General features: G+C 42.5%; 3 protein-coding genes across 5 annotated transcripts; 1 reads left to right on the top strand and 2 right to left on the bottom strand.

Annotated features, from left to right (window-relative positions):
• The first annotated feature begins 143 nt into the window (after window positions 1-143).
• Window positions 144-2,590, top strand: LOC101758085 (formimidoyltransferase-cyclodeaminase). The gene is given in 5 exon segments (XM_014804581.2): window positions 144-724; window positions 1,448-1,892; window positions 1,972-2,289; window positions 2,292-2,414; window positions 2,417-2,590. Coding segments are annotated over 5 exon segments (957 nt in total). The 5' UTR covers window positions 144-703; the 3' UTR covers window positions 2,467-2,590.
• A 2,226-nt stretch (window positions 2,591-4,816) lies between these two features.
• On the bottom strand, window positions 4,817-8,390 carry LOC101757276 (secretory carrier-associated membrane protein 4). The gene is made up of 13 exons (XM_004982459.4): window positions 8,110-8,390; window positions 7,411-7,476; window positions 7,197-7,307; window positions 7,021-7,083; window positions 6,813-6,846; window positions 6,586-6,708; window positions 6,372-6,434; window positions 6,116-6,209; window positions 5,952-5,997; window positions 5,792-5,859; window positions 5,607-5,655; window positions 5,346-5,411; window positions 4,817-5,258 (listed from the first exon to the last, which is right to left on the bottom strand). Exons 1-13 carry the CDS (start codon window positions 8,176-8,178, stop codon window positions 5,172-5,174), a joined length of 939 nt encoding a protein of 312 aa, XP_004982516.1. The 5' UTR covers window positions 8,179-8,390; the 3' UTR covers window positions 4,817-5,171.
• A 280-nt stretch (window positions 8,391-8,670) lies between these two features.
• LOC101757675 (secretory carrier-associated membrane protein 4) lies at window positions 8,671-17,269 on the bottom strand. Of its 3 annotated transcripts, XR_002675885.1 has the most exons (15): window positions 16,924-17,269; window positions 16,333-16,432; window positions 14,560-14,795; window positions 11,882-11,971; window positions 11,286-11,348; window positions 11,105-11,138; window positions 10,896-11,018; window positions 10,732-10,794; window positions 10,542-10,635; window positions 10,240-10,285; window positions 10,075-10,139; window positions 9,741-9,789; window positions 9,439-9,532; window positions 9,282-9,347; window positions 9,106-9,161 (listed from the first exon to the last, which is right to left on the bottom strand). XR_002675885.1 is itself a non-coding variant. In XM_022823204.1 (14 exons), exons 3-14 carry the CDS (start codon window positions 14,623-14,625, stop codon window positions 9,081-9,083), a joined length of 840 nt encoding a protein of 279 aa, XP_022678939.1. In that variant the 5' UTR covers window positions 14,626-14,795; window positions 16,333-16,432; window positions 16,924-17,269; the 3' UTR covers window positions 8,671-9,080. The 3 variants fall into 3 exon arrangements, 2 of the variants coding, with proteins under 2 accessions (XP_022678939.1, XP_022678941.1); XM_022823204.1 differs by lacking the exon at window positions 9,439-9,532 and having other exon boundaries at window positions 8,671-9,161; XM_022823206.1 differs by lacking the exons at window positions 9,439-9,532; window positions 14,560-14,795 and having other exon boundaries at window positions 8,671-9,161.
• Window positions 17,270-19,907: the final 2,638 nt, after the last annotated feature.

Genomic DNA, 19,907 nt, shown 5'->3' with positions numbered 1-19,907 from the left:
ATCATGAATTATGTAGACTGACAACAGATATTGATGCTACTCATTCATCATGAAATAAGAATACTTTAAGTAAATAGAAAGGTTCCCTAGGATTCTTTGCTGGAATGTATCGATTCAGTCTACTACACTACATTATATCCCAATTCCATGGCCGGAGGTTGTAGTTCACACTTGAGCACCCAAATAGGCTGTTATTTTCATATATTATAGAAGAAAAACAATCAAGTCAAGATAATTCAATTTATTAATGGTGCCCTACTAACCAAGGTGAGGAAACAAACTATTTTTTACTATAGTAGTTCCTGTTGCATGATAAAGATAAAATGGATATAGATTATTGGAATTGATGAGGCTTCACACCAACAGTACTGAGAACTTTGTAAAATGCAAACCCTGTTGTAGTTTTGGCATGTAGATGCGGATCTGAAGATGCAACTTGAAAAGTTGCTGTCTCGTTCATGATGCAGAGGGACCCAGCAAGTCATGACTGATAAGCACATGCTACATCCTTGCATGGCTGGCACCATGCAAATTTGATTCACGAAAGAACAAGTGACTAGACAACAAAAGGGTTTGTTGCAAGGACCTTATCATAATCTGTAGCTCACTTAAAAGGCCCTTATCACAATCCGTAGTATCTCATTATTGCACTGAGAAGGCACGGACTCATAGAACCACACACAGAGACCAAGAAGAACAAGGCATGGAGCCTCACTCAAACAAGGTATGCTTTCTCTAGTACCTAGTCTCCCAAGGTCAAGATGATTTGAATCTATGTATTTTGCTCCAAAGTCTGCACCAAACATCCTATTGTACCTACCTCAAGAAATTCTGCCAAGAGATGCTCCTTGAGAAAATGTTCTGTTCATGTGCTGCCTGGATTGCTGTCTAGTCAATTATTCAGCTCAGCACCACATTTCTCCTGCAAAAATATTCCGTTTTCAGTTCGTCATCAGAAAACAGAGTAATTTGTCTTTTGCCCATCAAGTTCAGAACAATCGAAAAGTCAAACTGGAAGTCTGGAACTAAATTCTTATCTGGTGAATTAATCTAACACTCATATGAAGATCCAATTCTTATCTGGTGAATTAATCTAACACTCATATCACAACCAAACCCACTTCTCAAAAAAGTCTGTTGTTAGGAACCACATTAGGTCATTAGGACCTGCTCGTTGAATCCACTTCTGTGAAGTGTGAACAAGTTCTATCTTACTGGACTGTGTTTGAGTTTCCTTTTTTCCCCTACCTGTAAATTGAAAACAATTGAAAAGACTCAAATATGCATAGTTCGCCAATGTAACCATCTTCCTACAGCCTAGATTGATTTGAAAAGACTCAAATATGCATAGTTCGTGAGAGTAGACATAGGAAGGCTATACTGGCCACTTCACTGTTGACTTGTCCAGCACCTACTTAGAACACCTCACAAAGCTAATGCGATTCAGGTTCCATCTTCTCCACCTGCTCTAAGGGCAAACGACAATCTCAGCATGATGCACTCAAAGTTTATCTGCTGCAAGCTCTACATTTCTGAAAGCCTCAACGCTATGGCTATTGATGCAATTGACTGCGCTGCAAGAAGTGACCTACAAGTTGCGGTGTTGAGCAAGTTTGAAGATTGTCTCTACAACCGTGTACGCTACACACTTGTCTCCTATATCGTCAATGACAGCTCAACTGGTGAAGTGATATATAGCCCAATCAGGAAGGTATTATTTGCGATGATGGAGGCTGCATTTTCAGCCATAAACCTCAATTTGCATTCAGGAGCACATCCTAGGATGGGTGTCAATGATGACCTGTCCTTCCACCCCTTGGGTCAATCCACAATGGAGGATGCAGTTTCCTTGGCTAAGCAGGTGGCTTCAGACACTGGCAATGATTTTAGAGGTATGTCAAATGTGTTAAAGCTTCTATAAACATCAGCCATATAGATGTTTTCATCCTTCTCCCCCAACTTCGTGTGCAGTCCCAGTGCTCCTCTATGCAGCAGCCCACCCCGCAGGCAAGTCTGTAGGTGCAATAAGGCGTGAGCTTGGTTACTACCGTCCAAATTATATGGGCAGCCAGTGGTCAGGTAGCATGCTCCCTGATGTCCTGCCAATTAGCCCTGATGAGGGCCCAAACAATGTTTCTTCTGAAAGAGGAGCCACAACAGTAGGTGCTACACCTTTTCTTGAGAACTATAATGTGCCGATACTGTCTAAGGATGTTGCAGTTGTAAGGAGGATTACCCGTAGTGTGAGCGGAAGGGGTGGGGGGCTTCCATCGGTGCAAGCTCTTGCACTCTCCATGGTGATTGCACAGAGATTGCATGCTTGCTGGATCCGGATCATGTCAGTGCCTATCAAGTTCAGACAGTGGTGGAGCAGATTGCAGCAGACCAAGGACTTGATGTTGAGAAGGGGTACTTCACGATAGGATGCTTGACAAGTACTTGAATATTGATAGCGCTGCCGATTGATATGCATGTGACAGAACTTTTTATGATGCTGGCATGCTTGTAATTAAGAATAACTATAATAAACTCATTGCTGTTTAGTTGTGGCCTCAACCTGAATGAAGAATCAATTCTATCTGATTGTGTACACGAAATTTCAGGGAAAAAAGTTTGCAATTGTAGTAATGAGGGAGAAGAAAAGCAGAAGAAAATTTGTTTGTAGGACATACAGTGCATGAAACCATACAAAAATCAGCCATATATAGGCAAATCTTGCGCCAGATAAAAGACGTCTAAGCATATTGTTAGCTATTTCATATACTATATTGGTGCTTGGAAACTGGAACAAAAAAGGATAGTAATGCAACTGGAAAAAAAAAGTTGGAATTGTTATTATGAAGAAAATGAAAAGATGGAGGGCAGATAGGGGAAAATGCATAGAAAGTGATAGAGATGCTACCCAATCCTCCATAGGTGCATGGATATATCGAGCACAAGAAACATAACTCTGTATATCAAATCAGCTTCCACATTTAGATCACAGGAATCTGTTATTAAGCTCGACAAAAATAGTTATTTAGAATATATAATATCACAATAAATATGCAATTGCTTAGCTCGAAAAGGATGATGTTGACTAAGGAAGCATGCAAGCTGGATAAATTTTACACAAGTGCAAAAAATGATGATGTGAACAACACAGTCACCTGTCTTGTCTGAATTTTGGGAAGCACAAGTATAGTTGGCAGATGGTAGCCGAATCCCTGACTCCATTCCACCCTCCTGTAAGCAGCATGGTAATCATACAATGAATAGAGACCAACAAGTACATGCAATGTTTTGATATCTCCGATCAAGTTTTAGCACATATTTGGCTTTCTAGTTTAGGATAATGTATTTTCTGGAAATTCTTCTATAAAAGGTAGAAATTTAATATAACTAAGTTTTACATAAATTGCTAGCTGCTATTCCATGAAACATAAGCCATGCAAATATCATTGTTGCTGGTCAATGAGCATCAACTACTTAGGCACCATTTGGCATCCCCACGGCTTTCGAAAAGAACACCTTTTTCCTAGATTTTGATAATCAGGTGCATCACTGAGCCATAACACAAAAAGGCTTGCATGTTTTTGTAAAAATTCATGAAACTAACTGGACTCATAGGAACTGCAAACCAGCCCTTAAGCTTCGACTGCTTAACGAATGTGGCATCAATTAAATTCTGAGGAATCTATTCTTATTCCTTGACAATGATGAAGATACCCATCCCGCTACGTTTTTCCCTTCTCCGAAATGTGGAACGACTCAGCATAAGAAAACAAAGAATTCAATTCAAAGAGGGTAGTTACCTATCGTCAGGAACTCAGGATACATGATTATTCACCTATCACCAATAATCAATCACCACAAAGCAAGACGCATTGTTGAAATGGTGAAACTGGTTGTTTGTCGCCCAACAATATTGTCACACAAATAACAAGCCCAAACATTGTCCTTCTGCCTCCTCGTGTCTCTGAACATCTCAAATGCCTTGCCCCGCCTGATAAGAGCGCGTCGCCGGTGACGACGTTCCTCCGCGGCATTCTGTCGAACACCCGCAGCGCGAGGTCTGTGGCTCCCGCCACGACGCGTAGGCGTAGCGAGATGGTGCAGGCGTGCCGCCCTCGCCGCCCAGCCCAGAAACCCACCGCACGAGTTGAAAAGAAGCAAACTCGAGGTTAGGCGGCGGCCGTGAACGTGGCCGAAGATGGCCGGGACGGCCCTTGGGGGGAAAATTTCTTCTCTTTTCTCCCCCTCTCCTCCGGCCCATCAGTTTCATTCTACAACGGACCACAGTAGGCCCAGCATTCCATGCGAGGTTAGGGCTTAAAATTCAAAGTAAACTAGGGGGTGTTTGGATACACCCGCTAAAGTTTAGCAACTATCGTATCGGATGTTTGATACTAATTAGGAGTATTAAACATAGATTAATTACAAAATTAATTGACAGATGGATCGAGACGAATCTATTAAGCCTAATTAGTCCATGATTTGATAATGTGGTGCTACAGTAACCATCTGCTAATGATAGATTAATTAGGCTTAATTAGCCTAGTGGTTCTGCAATTAATTTTATAATTAGCTTATCCTTCTAATTAGCATCCGAACATCCGATGTGACACTGCTAAAGTTTAGCACCTAGTATCCAAACACCCCCTGGATTCCAGAATTTTTGTTGGACGCATAAGCTAAGGGCTAGTCTCAAATTCTTCACCAGAACGCAACTTCCAACATCACATAATAATATGATAATAGGAAAAAGAATTTCAAATGCAACAAATAGCTAAATGATGTCACCTCATCAATAGAAGTGGAGTATTTTGTGAAGGAATTTCATGACCCGAGGCGGCGAGGCCGAACAATTTTACACAAATGGGATTCTCAGAATCCTTTAGGTAACATTTTTACAACTTTATTTTTGCTGAAATCCGAGGAAATAATTGATAAAAGGTGAGAACAAAATCGCACATATGCAACAAACCATCTAGGTTCGTGTGTTTTTACTCCATTCTAATACTGTCATACTGACAGGACTGATCAATCTGAACTTAAAGGATCCAAACTCAGTGGAAAAGTAAGGAAATTCTGAAGATTTACAGTACACCGACCCTACTCTACACGCCTGTTGATCTAAAAACACTTCACACTATGAACAGTATACATGCTGTACTTATATGTACGGCTCATCAAAATGCTGCCCTCGCCGCGCTGCGTGCTGCTTCCCGCTTCATCTGTGCTTCTTTCCCACTGCCTCGGAAGTACCGGTAAACACGCTGCAGGCAGCAACAAAGCTTACAGTTCAGAAACCAAGTGAAAGGATCAAGAGATGAATGCAGAGCATGAGTTAGCAGTTACTTCACCTGAATGACCCACATGCTTAGCAGAGACTCGAGGCAGAACAATCCAAAGCCAACAAAGTAGAGGATCTGTAGTCAAAACAGTACACCGTACCGTGCAGTGGAAATTATTTGTTATGCGTCATGAAAAAACAGTATACATGTTGTGAGATATGAATTTGTTTTGATGCATGTATCACTTGTCTTTGTAGGAAATACAGATGCTCTCCTATGGATTTCTAATTTACTGAATTCAAATAGAACAATACAGGTAAATTCACTCACCCCAACAATGACGCTACTGCCTATCAAGCTGATTGCTGGAAAAATCCCGCTGCACGACGAGTAGTAGACAGGTGAAAGGAAATTACATTATAATTCTGATGCAGAACCTCAAGAAATAAAGATGTCGCAACGATAGTGGAAATAAAGCGGAGACAAAGTATGAGAACTAAATGCAGAAAACTTACGTCAACGACTTTCCCACAAAGAGAATTGAAGGAGAAACAGCTGCATACACGCAGAAGGCGATATGAACCTGTTGGGATCAGCATGCATGAACATGTGAGATACATATACCTAATTGCGGGCAACACATTCTAATACACCGAAATGTTACTGGAAGCTCACCAAGTAGAAGAGGAAAAACCATCCAAATTTCAGAGCACTCTCATTCCTGGAAACATGTGTTGTAGACAGAAACTATGTGAGGCTATCTGGTTACGCGATGCTTAATAGATTTCAAACCCACAAAAATGAGTAATTTTTCATAACTATGAGTACATTGCATTTACCTCATGGCACGGTAAAGTGGCCGGTACCAAAGGTAATAGGCACCGGGGCATCCAAGAATGAAGTATATGATTGCAAGAAACCATATCTTAGGACCTGCATTAGTCAAGTAACGAAATAGCACAGAATCTTTTCAGATATAAGAGAATAAAATTACCGTAGCCTCTGCATCATCAGGTGTACCGTGTACATGGCCATGAACCATACACATCAGTTATCAGTGCACGAGTAGAAAAAAACAAATTCTTGTTAACATACCTGACCCTTTTGCCCAGGCTGCACTAACACAGATGATGTTCCAAAACAGGCACAAGACCAATCCTACCAGATAGGATATATACACCAAATTAGTTACTTTTTGTATTGTATTGTATGGTATCATAATGACGGTTCCAATAGGCATTTCATGGACAACATAAAGCACAGGTAAATACGAATGGCGTTTTCAGGTAAAAAGTCAAAGAAAGCGTACCTAATAGTGAAGCAAATGCGACGTACTGTGTTCTTTGCAAATGAACAGGTATCTCGTTCCCAATATCATGATGAATGATGGGGAAAAACGGGGGCCAATTTTTCTCTTCCAATACAATTCCAGCTGCAACAGAAAATGAGTGAAACTGCTTTATTAATCAAAGTATTGGTGAATGACATTAGAAAAATATCAAAATAACATCCGAGGGATGAACACTGAAACACAACCTCGTGCTGCAGCCTCTTCCCTCCTTTTGATTTCCTACATGGAGCAGAACAAGGGTTAACACCAAAATCAACAGAAACTAGTGGAAACAAGGCAATTGTTTACATCTCGAGAAAACTTTCAAACACCGCTTAGGAAAAAAAGAAGGCTCCTCAAAACTAAGAAATGCATGCAAAGGTGAATTCCAGTCTCAGTTATGGATCCTGTTACCTTCTCACGCCTGTTTAACTCAGCCTCCTTGGCCAAAAGGTCCCTCTCCCTTGTCTTCATGTCCTGTGTGTATTTAGCAACCAGTAAGGGTTTAAGTTACTAGATTCACATCAGTAACACCCATCTAGTTGCATGAACCAAAGTACTGATCTCAAGAAGGTTGTGTAACTACCTACCTTGTTTGTATCCATGGGGATATCCACCGGGGTCGAAAAGTCATTGTAGAAGTCAGCAGGTTCAGGAGGAAGAGGCGAAAGGCGTGTGCTCGGAGGAGCAGGGCGTGATTGCTGCATCGACATAATAAGCGCATTCGCATGATCATCCAGTTAGGAAAGCATTAAAAAAAATTATTGCTGAAATCAACAGTGCACTGTCCTAGTGCAGACTCACCGTAGTGTAGAAGGCGCCACCGGAATAGCTGGACTGAGTGGTTGATGCACCTCTTTTGCCTTGATCCTGGGAAAAAAAAAAGAAGTATGAGTGCAGGGTTGCAGTTGCAGTTAACCTAATTCATGTTGTCCGATCGGACCACTCTATTCAAAAGAAGATAAGATTGGCTTATTGCTGGTATGGGTTCTTTATCCCCAAAATCAGGCAGATTTTGAACAAAAAAAAATGAGTTTCGAAAAGGTAAGCGATCGTAATCCACTTGTTTCTGACAGAAGTAAAAGAAAGCAGTAACACGGTGAAATTTCTGCCAAAGTTTTTAGACCATGTCCCCTGCTTGGTAGAGAGGACAACAAATCAATTGCACAAATACAAGAGCCTGTGATCATCGTCTATGTCTCTCCAACTACAACTGCAACCACCTCATCAATTTTATTTCTTTCGCTTTCTTTTTCTTTATTTTGGAGAAAAGGAACATCTTCCTCTTTTCATCGCCGCTAAACTTGGAATGAAGTATGATCGCAGAAGCCGGGATTCTAGTTGGCTTTAACTCAGCAGCAGAGGAAGCAGAGTATCGAAGCCCGAACGAACCGGCAGATGACAAAAGCCATCAAACGAAGCAGGGGAGTGGGGAAAAACAGGGGAGGAGGAGGTGCTGGAGCCCATGGCCGGCCGGCCGGCCGGCGAGAGCCGCGGGCTTACCGCGAAAGGGTTGACCTCGTCGGCGCCGCCCTCCTCGAAGGGGTTGTCGTACCGCGACCGCCCCGCCATTCTTCTGTCCCTCCTCACCGATCGATGCTCCTGTCCCTCTGCTCCTCGCTTCCTTCCTCTGCTCCGAGGTCAGCAAAAAAGAGGAGGACCAGAACGGGGTGCAGCACAAGAAGCAGCCCAGATAGACCTCAACGCGTAGAAAAACAAAACGGCCTGGAAGCAAAGCAGTTGGTACGGGAGCGGCATCGTCATCCATCGCGTCTAGAACGGGCAGCGGCGACGGAAAAAATTTAGCGGACTCCGCGTGGATTTGTCACCCGTCCGGCCGTCAGCTTTTACCTTTCTTTTTTTCTCTCTTTGCCGTCAAACGCATCATCAGCCGCTGCAACGAATGGAAGCACCGGTGGAGGATGGACCTTTGGTTTTGCCGCCCCAGCCACGCCATCTCGACAGCGACGGCCGACGGCGTTAGCGATATCAGAATCGCTGCCTGCTTTCGGCTTTCGCGGCTTACCTGTACACTGCCGCCAAACCTTTCATAAACTACAAAACTTTCGGATCACACATTTTTACAATTTTTAAATTTCATAAATTACAGCGTTCGTCACGAAGAAGGTATGTGTGTTTATAATCACAAAAAAAAAGAGGGGCACAACTAGTACTGGATCATGCTTTGACGAAAGGGCTAATGGCAAGCACCTGGTCCCGGCCAGACGCTGGGCCGTCTTTTCTTTTTCTGTTTCGCCTTTCGGGGATTTCAGCTTCAGGGAAGAAAGGAACCTCACACAAAGGCAAAATGTCACTAAGGCTGTGCACCTGGTGCCATTAATAATCGACAAGTCACCCTTCAACTGCTGCCATCACCAACTGTAAATCGGTGTCCCCTCGACCACACCAACGCAAACTGAATTCACACATGCTTCTTATCTCCCCTCCGGATTTTGCTGCTAGGAGAGAGGGAGTCAGAACGGCGGAGCACGAGACGCGGCGTCAGGCCTCATCTGCGCCTCCGTGCCTTTTCCGCGGAAGAACCAGTAGACTCTCTGCAACCACAAAAACAAGCATTTGCTAGAAACCATTCAGTTTTGCCTCAAAACAATGTGACCACCGGTTAGGGGCATGGTGGAAGAAAGTTTTCAACTGCATCTATGCTGTATTCCTACCTGGAAAACCCACATGCTCAGCAGCACCTCCAGAACAAATATCGCGAAGCCCATAAAGTACATTATCTGAAATAAAGGAAAAAAAAAACTTCCTGTAAGCATTGAAATGTATCAGAGTATAAGACTCATGGAACTAGTGCTACCACAAAAATTATACCCGAAGACTATGCCGCTACACGCAAAACATCCACAAACTCATGCCAGGGTTCAGGTCCCAATGGTAACTTGAAATTGACTAGTTCCACTGATGCCTTTTTATGGGATGGATCACTGTTAGAAAAAAGACGAGGCGAGCCTGATACTTTATTTTGTTAATTTACTATTCAGATATGGACAAACGAAACTGGAGTTTTAACCATTTGGTTCTGACTTCTGCCTAGATTTGATGTTATGTAAACATACTGTTCATTTCGAGTTACTTGTGTTTACATGGTACAGATATTGACAGAATTAACTCACCCCAACAGCAGCGTTCTCGCCAATCTCGCTGATCGCTTGCAAAATTCCGCTGCAATGATAAGATAAGACAAATGAAGCAAATTATAATCCCAATACCAATATAATGCACAACAGGGAAATCCAAAACAAATAGCAAGTTTATCACACTGAATTTTAAAAATTGGAAAAAGAAAACAGTTTTTACTTATAGTCGACATGTTCTGTGGAAAGTCTCCAGTAGTCCAGTTTGATAATAATTACTTCATAAAAACTTTAATTCATCTATTTGTAAAATAAGAAACATGTAAAAGTTGAGTATCCATGTGAAAAGAACTTAAGCTGCTAAAAGACTTACGCTAATGCTCTTCCCATATAGAACGGTGGAGAAACAGCAGCGTATATGCAGAAGGCAATGTGAAACTGCAGAGACAATATATACAAAGTTATTAGCACATTTGCTTCTCCATGGAACAAGTAGACCATACAAAGATCTATATGAGTCCTTTTACAGAAAACTTACAAAGTAGAATAGGAAGAACCATCCATAGCTGAATGCACTATCCTTCCTAGTGAAAGTGTTACAATATCAGGTGAATCTAAGGTTTTAATCATGTACTCCCTCTGTCCCAAATTACTATTCGTTTTGGCTTTTCTAGGTACATATCTTTTGCTACGTATCTAGACATAATATATATCTAGGTGCATAGCAAAAGCTATGTATCTAGAAAAGCCAAAACGAATAGTAATTTGGGACGGAGGGAGTACTTCATAAAATACTTAAACTTTGTAAAATAATTTGGACGATCATTTAGAACATAGTACCTCATGGCACGATAAAGAGGTCGGTACCATAAAAAGTAGGCACCAGGGCATCCAGTAATGAAGTATATAACTGCAAGAAACCAGATCCTAGCATCTGCATGGAAGATCATATATAATAACTAAACAAAAGAAATAACAAATTTAAATTGTATGAGTATTAGCAGCCCAGAATTTTTTTCTCTGAACATACCATGCCCTGTAATCCAAGCACCAGTAACACATAAAATATTCCAGAAGAGGCATATGACCAACCCTGCAAGATAAATGTGCAAAAGTATTAGCCACCAGTTCCTTTTGAAAGCCAATAACCCTTAAAGAGGGAATTTTCAAGTAATTGGTGCCCTAGCTTATTACCTAGGAGTGATGCGAAAGAAACATACTGTACTCGCTGCAAGTGCACAGGTATATCATTTGAAATGTCAACATGAATGATGGGTAAGAACGGTGGCCAGTTTCTTGGCTCTATTAAGACTCCAGCTGCATGTAAGAGAAGGATGACAATATAAATTCATGGGACATTTTAGAGAAAAAATGGCACATGCATGAAATGAAATAAAGGTTACCTCTTGCAAGAGCTTCTTCCCTTCTTTTTATTTCCTAGAGAAAAGAACATAAGTTATACAGTACATATAATCAAGAGAATAAATCGTAAAGTTCACAACTGTGTAAAATTAGCTGCATACTTGATAAAAAAAAAGTAATGTGCAACTGGCAGGACATAAAAATTATTTAACTAGTATATACCTGTTCCCTCCTGTTTAGCTCGGCTTCTTTAGCCATAAATTCTCTCTCCTTTTTCTTTAGGTCCTGGATTATGTAGATGAACTCATAAAAAGGATCTGATAATGATATCAAAATAAAGAAACATATAGGAAAACTGCTGGGGAAAATGGAAAATTCCAATACTAACCCCTCCTCAATGGCATGAGACTAACTTCTAGCCTTTTTATCATCCTTAAAAAATCTTTGTCCATTGTATGACTTGTTGCCAGACAGAGTTATTGAGAATATTATAGATTTTAATCACATTTTGATTTCACATTCGTACAAACACTTGCAAGATAGACTTTTGTAATTTTTTTAGTTATTTTCTGCGGAACTGCGACATACTGCACTTATATACACTCTGTACTGGTGACTTTGTAGGTCAAATAGTAAGATTCAACAAGCTCGACCAATTGAAAGATACCAAACTTATTTGTGGAAGTATGGAACGAACGTCAGGTGGACATATATCAGTTTGAAATTTCGCAGAATGATTGAAAAATAGTACAAAACCAATGCATACAGATAAAATAGTAAATGATAGTTAACTCAAACAATTCAAGCAGTCAAACTACCTTTTTGTTATCAAGTGGGATATCTACAGATGCACCAATGTCATTGTAGAAACCAGCTGGTTCATGAGGGAGGGGAGATGGGCGTGAATGCTACACGAATAAAAGGATATGAGTATATGATCAGATTCTTGAACAGTAATGAAGGGCTAAAGCAAAGATAATGAAACACATATAAATAAGTTTGGCTCCATAACTCCATAATAAATTGCAACTTTGGATTCAGAACTTGGCAAGCATGCGCGCACGTGCGCTTGCTAATTTGCTATGCACAACAGATTTTCACCTTCTCTTTTGTTACATGATTCTGCACAAGCATTTGATCGGTTTCTATGGAATGGTACACTGCAAGAGTCTGAAATAATTTGATACATCAACGATATAAATGGGCTAAAGAATAGAGTGATAGAACAAACGACATCGTGAAAAATATATAGGTACGATATATATAATTCACTGGTACTCACTAGCAATAACGGAACGAGTTTCAGAAATTTATCCCATATACCATATTAAAGAAGTGAGTTACTAATCTTTTTGCCAGCAACAAGTCGGTGGCAGCCAAAAGCACCTGAAAAGCCTAACTTGGGTTTAAATGGACGGGCAGGTTGGTCGGGACTCAGGACAGTCGTCGGACACGCTCCGGAGGTAACAGTACAGGGGGAATGCTGGCTGAATTTCACCCCACTGATAGAAGTGGCACTGGAGCTGTTCCGTATCACGAGCAAGGAAGAACATGACGGTTAAGTAGAACTAGTTGTTAAGAGGAACAAATGGCTAACCGACTTAAGGAGCAATGTGTTAGGTGTTTTGACACTGAAATGGCTGTTCAGGTAACACGGCCAAAAACAACACCCAATCATATCATCTGGAAATGGACATAGTATATATGGTGGATACATGACGAGGTTCTTCTCTCCAATACCGAATCCCGCAAACGACGTACCTCCGGCGCCGCGAGAGGTGACGACTGTTGCGGCGGCGCGCGCCGTAGTGCTCGACCATTCTCCAGAACGCGCGCCGCCAATCCGCCGCCGGCGCCAACGTGCGGAGGGAAGCCAGTGTCTGAGATGGGCGGGCAAATAACTGGCTAGTGCTATGCACGGGCACCGCGGTCTGCGGATCGCCGCCGTGCGCCGGAGCCCGGAGCCCGGAGCAGCCGCCGCCCGCCGGGCTGGGATGCGAGCAGGCAGCTGGGCCGGCGGTCTGCTTGACCCCGCATTTGTGTGGGCTTGCGCCTGAAAGGTAACGAGTCCGTGCTGCTGTCGTCTTAAAGAAATGACTTTTAAAAATGATTTTTTTGTCTAGAAAGAAATGTCGTCTTAAAGAAATGATTAAGAGGAACCTATGCATCCTTCTACGAGGGAAACTTATAACCATATCATTCTTTTTTTCTCAAAATATAGATATTTATATTAGAGTTAAATGTGTCGTTAGTATATAAACTGGCGAGTGGGTGCGCTTAGATACATCATCTCTCAAATTGTTCATTTGGAAACAACGACTTAGGTGGGTGCGAATGGATCATCGGGATGATGTGTTGGAAAAAATAAGCTACCTATGTGGTATTTCTTTTACCTACATGTCATCCCGGGGACCCATCCGCACCCACTTCCAAATTGTTGTTTTCAAATGAACAATCTGAGAGATGGTGTACCTAAGCGCACCCACCTGCTAAGATTATGTACTAATCATGCGTTTAACTTTTATATTAAACAACATAAGTAATAAAACATAGGAGAATGAATACAAAGGGCAACATGAGTAAATGACATGGAAAAAATAATAACAAAAGATAATCTCCACGGGTGAGCTGAGATAAAATAATGATGCCTGTGTTTAGTTTATAGTGACAAAGTTTTGAAATATGAGTCCTTTGAATACAAGGTTTACCAGATTCGAACCTATTTGGATGGAGGAAAAATTCCTAGGTGCTTGTGATCTTTCGCTAAACACTTCAATATTAGATTACAAATGCACACATTTGCTATAAACAACACACGCCACGGGGCAAGTGTATCTCCTTGTATTGCCCGTAACTAGATTTGAGCAAAACAAGCCCGGGCCGGCCCGACCATAGTTTATAGCCGGGCATCGTGATGAATTTTATGGCTAAAAAATCACACCATAGTCTATTGAAAAATAATGGCCAGTCTAGCTCGAGCCTGGCCCGACTTAAGCCTGAATTTGCGGACCAATAGAGTTGATATGGACGAGCTTGGTTGGTGTTTTTAGACCCGAAATAAACCTGGTCCGCAAAGTGCTTAGGTTTCCAACAAGATGTACTAAGTAAATTTTCCTTAAAAAAGATGCACTAAGTAAAATTTCCACGAGTGACAAAAAAAAAAGTCTTGCAACCAAAACATGATTTCAAGTTTTAGGAAACAACCCGAACATAGAAATTTGAAAGTACATAACTTTATTTGAACTAGGAATTAAAATGGCTACTTTCAACTTTCTTGTTCAATGTCTTTCAAACAAGCGAAAAGTGTTGAACCGTTCAAAACCAAATATTGCAACCATCAAAGCTCGATTGTCAAATTCTAGGCTTCTAGCTAAGGTTTAGAGGGGGATATAATTTTCAAACTAGAGATCGTCGGAGGAAAGGTGGAAAATAGAGAGAAACCAGTGAACACTCGATGGTAATGGAATCATGGAGAGACACGCTGCGAGAAGGTTACCGAGAAGGGGTTGACGTCTCCATCGCCCTCCTCAAACGGGTTGTCGTGCCTCCACCTCCCCGCCATGACTCCGCTGCACTTCTCTCTCTCTCTCCTCGCTTCTCCTCCTTCCACCTCCCGCGTCGTCTGCTCTCTGGCCGGGGACTACCTCATTCACAAGGATATAGAGTACCCGCATTTACGGTCGCCTCCGACAAGGTGCCGTCCGGTATGGCGCCCCGGCGACAAGCCACAACCTGACAAATAATGCCAACGATTTGATTACTGTGATGCGTTAACAATGAAGCGGATGTGGGCACTCCGCCTTACACGGTAAACCAAGACGGATATTTGATTTTAAAGTGTTGGTGACGGTAACAATCTCCCCAATCACATCGTCCTTGCTCATTCCTTCTGGATCTTGTCTCGACATCGATACGTTCCCGCGCCCGTAGCTGCCGATCATCGTCTACTGTATATACATGATATGTCTAGCTTGCCGTTTGCACAATGGCATTTGGTTATTGGTGGGAATGTAATGCACTGCCCTTGCGCTGCGCCTGCAGGCATTGGCCATTGTCGCCCAAATGGCAGCATATCTTTGATCCTGGCATAGAGCACTGGCCGGTGCTAATCTTTTTTGGCCCTTCCTTGTCGATTATCTCGTGGGGATGCGGGGATCAACAACAGATGGCTGGCGATGGTAAACTTAAATCGCTGAGCGTGCTAATAAGTGCGGTGAGCTCGATCAACATTAGTGCAGGACGTACTCAAACAAGACGCGGCCAGATTTTCTTCAGAAAGCAAATGCTTAAGGCATCTTCAAGGCCCCTGTTAGGACCAGGAGATCGATGCCACGCTGGCGATGGTAAACTTCGCAGGATGTAACAATCCAAAATAGTTAATCATGTCATGGAGCATACATGTGCATCATCTCTAAGCATCATTGCATCTTTTGAGCCCAATTGATTTACCATTGGACTTAAAATTTATTTAAAAACTTGTGTTTTGACATGTACCTTGTGAATGAACTTAGATTTCTACCATTGAACCTATGCTAGGAGATGACTTGATAAATTAGTACTTCTCCAAACATAAATTTAGGTTACTTCTCCTGGATTTTTAGGGACCATCTTGAGGCCAAATAGCTTACCTGAAAACTCCAAAATAGCCTTCCGGGAAGAATTTTCATTTCAAACCTACAATAGCTATGTCAGTTATGAGCAAAATGGTTTGCCCTTGTTTTGTACTACCTCTTTGATTTATTTCATGAATTTTTGGGAGATCTCTAGGTGGTCCAATTTGAATTGCCATGTTTAATGAGTTTAGTCTGTTTTGTTTCAATCCCGACAACTTGTTCTTCCTTTAAATCATAAGAAATCCATCCAAAACTCTCAGATTAGTTGTTGTTGATGTTTTGTGCGGAGTTTCTACAAAATTTTGCAAAATTTCCGCAAGTTTTTATGGATTATATGGAGATTTTTGCGAATTCTCCGTAGTTTTCTCTTTTGTGGGAGAGTTATCCGTAACTCTTTACGGAAAACTCCGTAGTTTTTTGAATCTGCGCAAAATTGTTCGTAATCTCCGTAGCCGCCATTTTTCCGCGTCAAAATTGCCTAACGCCGTAAAGTGCTACCCGTTTTCCGGACCACGTGCTCGTTTTCCATCGCCTACATGCCGTGACAGCGTCCAAGCCTTCCGTCCCCTCCCCACAGAACTCCTGAGCTTCCCCCTTCCATTCTCTCTCCCTCACTCTTGTTCTTTTCCCATGCCGTGGCTCCTCCTCCTACTCACCTGCGCCATCGTCCTAGGCAGGAGCTGGTTGACCAAGCCTTGGCTAGGCTAGGGACGAGCTCCCCCTCCTCCACGTCGACCTCCCCACGCAAGAATCAGCCTGCAGCGAGTTGTTTGTTAGGTTCTTCCACATTAATCGTCAGAAGGAATATGCTGAACAAGACACGTAAGTTCCAAAAGATAATATTAAAATGTGGTTGTTCGTCATTTCTGGTTTAGCAATAGAAGTTATTACACTCTAGAATCATATAACATCTAGGGTCATCCTGACCCACGTTCCCTTCCAAGCGTGAATAGCTGAGATGTATCTAAACAAATAAAAACTGATATCATACTCACTCCGTTCATATTTATAAAACGCGATATGATCCCAGGTTATATTATACTGTTTATGATTATAAATTAATAATCATTTGATTACGTGGGTTCCATATAGTGTATGCATTTAGGTAAGAATTAGGCAGCAAGCACTTATTTAAGCCGCTAAGCAACACACATGCTGGGTATGTTGCGAGTGTGCATGCATGCATAATGCGATAATTATGTATTAGGCCTAGGCTGTGCTGCACGTCAGGCCGACGTTGAGCAGACCTTCCAGCCCGAGGCGCCCGAGGTCCGAGGATACCAAGGGCAGAAGAAGTGGACCCTCCGGCAATAGAGCAGACGCACCGGACAGCATCACGCACGCTCAGGCTCAAGAGTTGACGAGCGATCTCAATGAGCTGAAGACGCGGCAGTGAACCTATTGCCCTGAGCGGTTTTTCAAGGCCGAGGGGGCATTGGCTGCTGGATGGTCCCGGTGCCGGCGCTTGGGCCAAGGCAGAAGCCACCGCGAGCAGGAGAACCGTGGCGAGGAACAGGGCAGCAGCGGACGATCTGGTGGTGGCCATTGCTAGTTTTAGGTGTATGCTCTAATGTAATCACTCTCGATGGCCCGTGCATTGAAACTATCAACCATGCATGCTGGGTATTTATAGGCACTAACCCTCATGATCGATGCTTGTCAACGTTTGTTTTAGTGCTCGATCGACGGGTCACCAGCACCATGTAACTCCAAGAGTCCTTGCTCGCCAGGCCGTACCGGACCAGCGTAAATTCAAGAGCAGAACGTGGGCTCGTTGACATCTGGAGGCTTTCCGAGAAATATGCACAAATAATTAGCTTCTTTGGTGCTCGATTGTCCAGTTGCGTGCGCAAGTAAATCAAACCGTACTTGCTCATCAGGCTGTACGGAGCAAGCGCTAATTCAGCCGGCAGAAGGAACGCACACTCGTGGACATCTGGAAAACAATGGTTTTCATAAAGAACACGCCAGTCAAAAAGATTAGCGTATTACTAGATGGAATATGATAAAAGATCCAAAGGGCTTTCATCGTGGCCGTATTGGCCTCTACACGCTAGAGGGATCTAACACGACGTGGGTGGAAATACTTCACCCAACATGCCTGATCAGTCACGATGTCGTATCATCATTGGATGCGTTGTCGACAACCATGTTGAGATAAGTGGTCGCGTGGTGCCTGACAATCAAACAGTTGTGTGATTGTTGCGCAGATCTATGCAAAATATTAGTTTACAGCTGGAAAGTTACCGGCCGGCCCCATGTTCTCGTATGTTCAAAGAAAAATTTGATGATTCAGCGAAAACAATCCATCCATCGTTATTACCAAAAGTAAACATTCTTTTTCTGTATATTCACCGCTAGTTCCATTAACATATGAGGCTCACGGTGAAAGGTCGTGGGGGCTCGCCTTTAATCGGTGATGGACAAGGGAACGAGGTAAGAATTCATGAAGAAAGAAAGGACCGGCAGGCCTGGGCCACGCCATGGCTTTGTTGGCAAGAAAAATGCCAACTTGGAGGGAAAAACACCCGTAAATAGCATGTTCTAAAACCACTAAAATGATGTAACGGTGAAAAGATGAATGATGCTGCAGGTAGTTGTGGTGTTAGGTTTAAAAGGTGTTGCAGTGGATAGAACACAAAGAAGTGGAAGAATCCTTTCTCGTCAGGCGGTACTGGGCCAGTGTAAATTCAAGAGTAGAACATGCGCTAGTTGACATGAGGAGCCTTTCCGAGAAAATGCACAAATAATTAGACTCCATACCTATAATTTGTTGGATCAAGTTGTGTCGTGTTCCTTTCCAGGCAAGAAGACTTGAGATGTATCTAAACAAATAGAAACTTCTATCATACGATAAGATTGAAATAAAATAAAAGGAAGGAAAGATGGGGGAAAGGAAGAAGCCAAGAGTAGAATGCGTCCTTGAGAGAGAACACGTACACGTTTGCATTACCACATTGATCCTCGCACTAGGAAGGGATCCATGTATTCACGATCGATAATAGGAAAACGATTCCAGTTCAACCATGTAGAATTGCTGGAAAAGTTGAGGTAAGTGTGGCTTGCCACACCGATCTTTATTTGCCTCCACAGCTATCGCTTGTGGCCCCACCGCCGGCCCTTAGCCCCCACTAGCTGAAAAACTCTACCATGGCTCACCTTAGTTGAGACTGAGAGTTCGCTAGAGTGATAAAACTAGGGATGGATAGCTAGGTTGAATCATGCATTGCTGAAGAGGTCAAAATTTTGAATGATTTCCCTCTCAATAATATGTCAACACATAAATAGCATTCCTCTTAGGGGCTTTGTGTTCTTGCAACATAATTAGTTTTTTTTTCAACAAGTGTGACTTTCTCTCTACCTTTTCAATGAGTTTGCCCCTGTTTTGTTAAGAGGACTTACTAACATTGTCAATTCAGCTGTGAAACAACAACTTTGCCCATGCAGATTTGCCCCTACTTTTCTAACATCTTTGTGATTTTACCCCCATTTTAAACATTTAGACAGAATTTTGACATGTTTTAAAATAATTTGACAACACTTGATAGAAGTTGCATATATTTCAAAAAGAAAAAAGCCATTTTTGACCATCCAACTATGATCTGAGTTTGGCTTCGACCATTAGCTTGTGCAGCATTCCAAAGTTGCATTGGCGCTTCAGTGCATACCACTTGAATTAGTTTTTCTTTAGGGATAGCGTCCTTTCTAGACGTATATATTGTAAGAATTACAAACGCCTGCTGGCGGCTCTAGGTACCACACATGCCTGCCTAGAGTTTCGTATAGTGAGCTCCTAGCTAATACATGCGCGCTGAAATTCGTTTCTCTTCTCTCATGGACAAAGTCCACGGACTGAAAGTCGGACACTACCCTTGCCTTGATTTCCTTAATGATGCCCATCGCTTCCTCGTGCGTGCTCCCGATCACATTCAAGCAGTCACTTGCTACTCTGAAGCTCCCTGCATGCCAGGGCCTCCACCGTCTCCGGATTCGTTATCCCTTCAAGTGTTACTGCTGAAGCTCCTAGGAACGACCCCGTCGAGTCACGTGCAACGGCTGCGGCAGCCACAATGCCGGAGTTCTTTGACACTGCTGCGTCAACATTAATCTTCATGAGACCTGCCCCACTTCATCATTCGTATGTACAGCAGCTCTCCCTTCCTTATCCGGCTTTTTGATCATGCCTAGGTCGGATATGAAACGCTCCACAAATTAAAGCAATGTGTGGATA

Source organism: Setaria italica, chromosome IX (assembly GCF_000263155.2).
Source record: "Setaria italica strain Yugu1 chromosome IX, Setaria_italica_v2.0, whole genome shotgun sequence".
NCBI lineage: Eukaryota > Viridiplantae > Streptophyta > Magnoliopsida > Poales > Poaceae > Setaria > Setaria italica.
The sequence above is the reverse complement of the archived record's forward strand: the minus strand, read 5'-3'. Positions and strand labels throughout refer to the sequence as shown.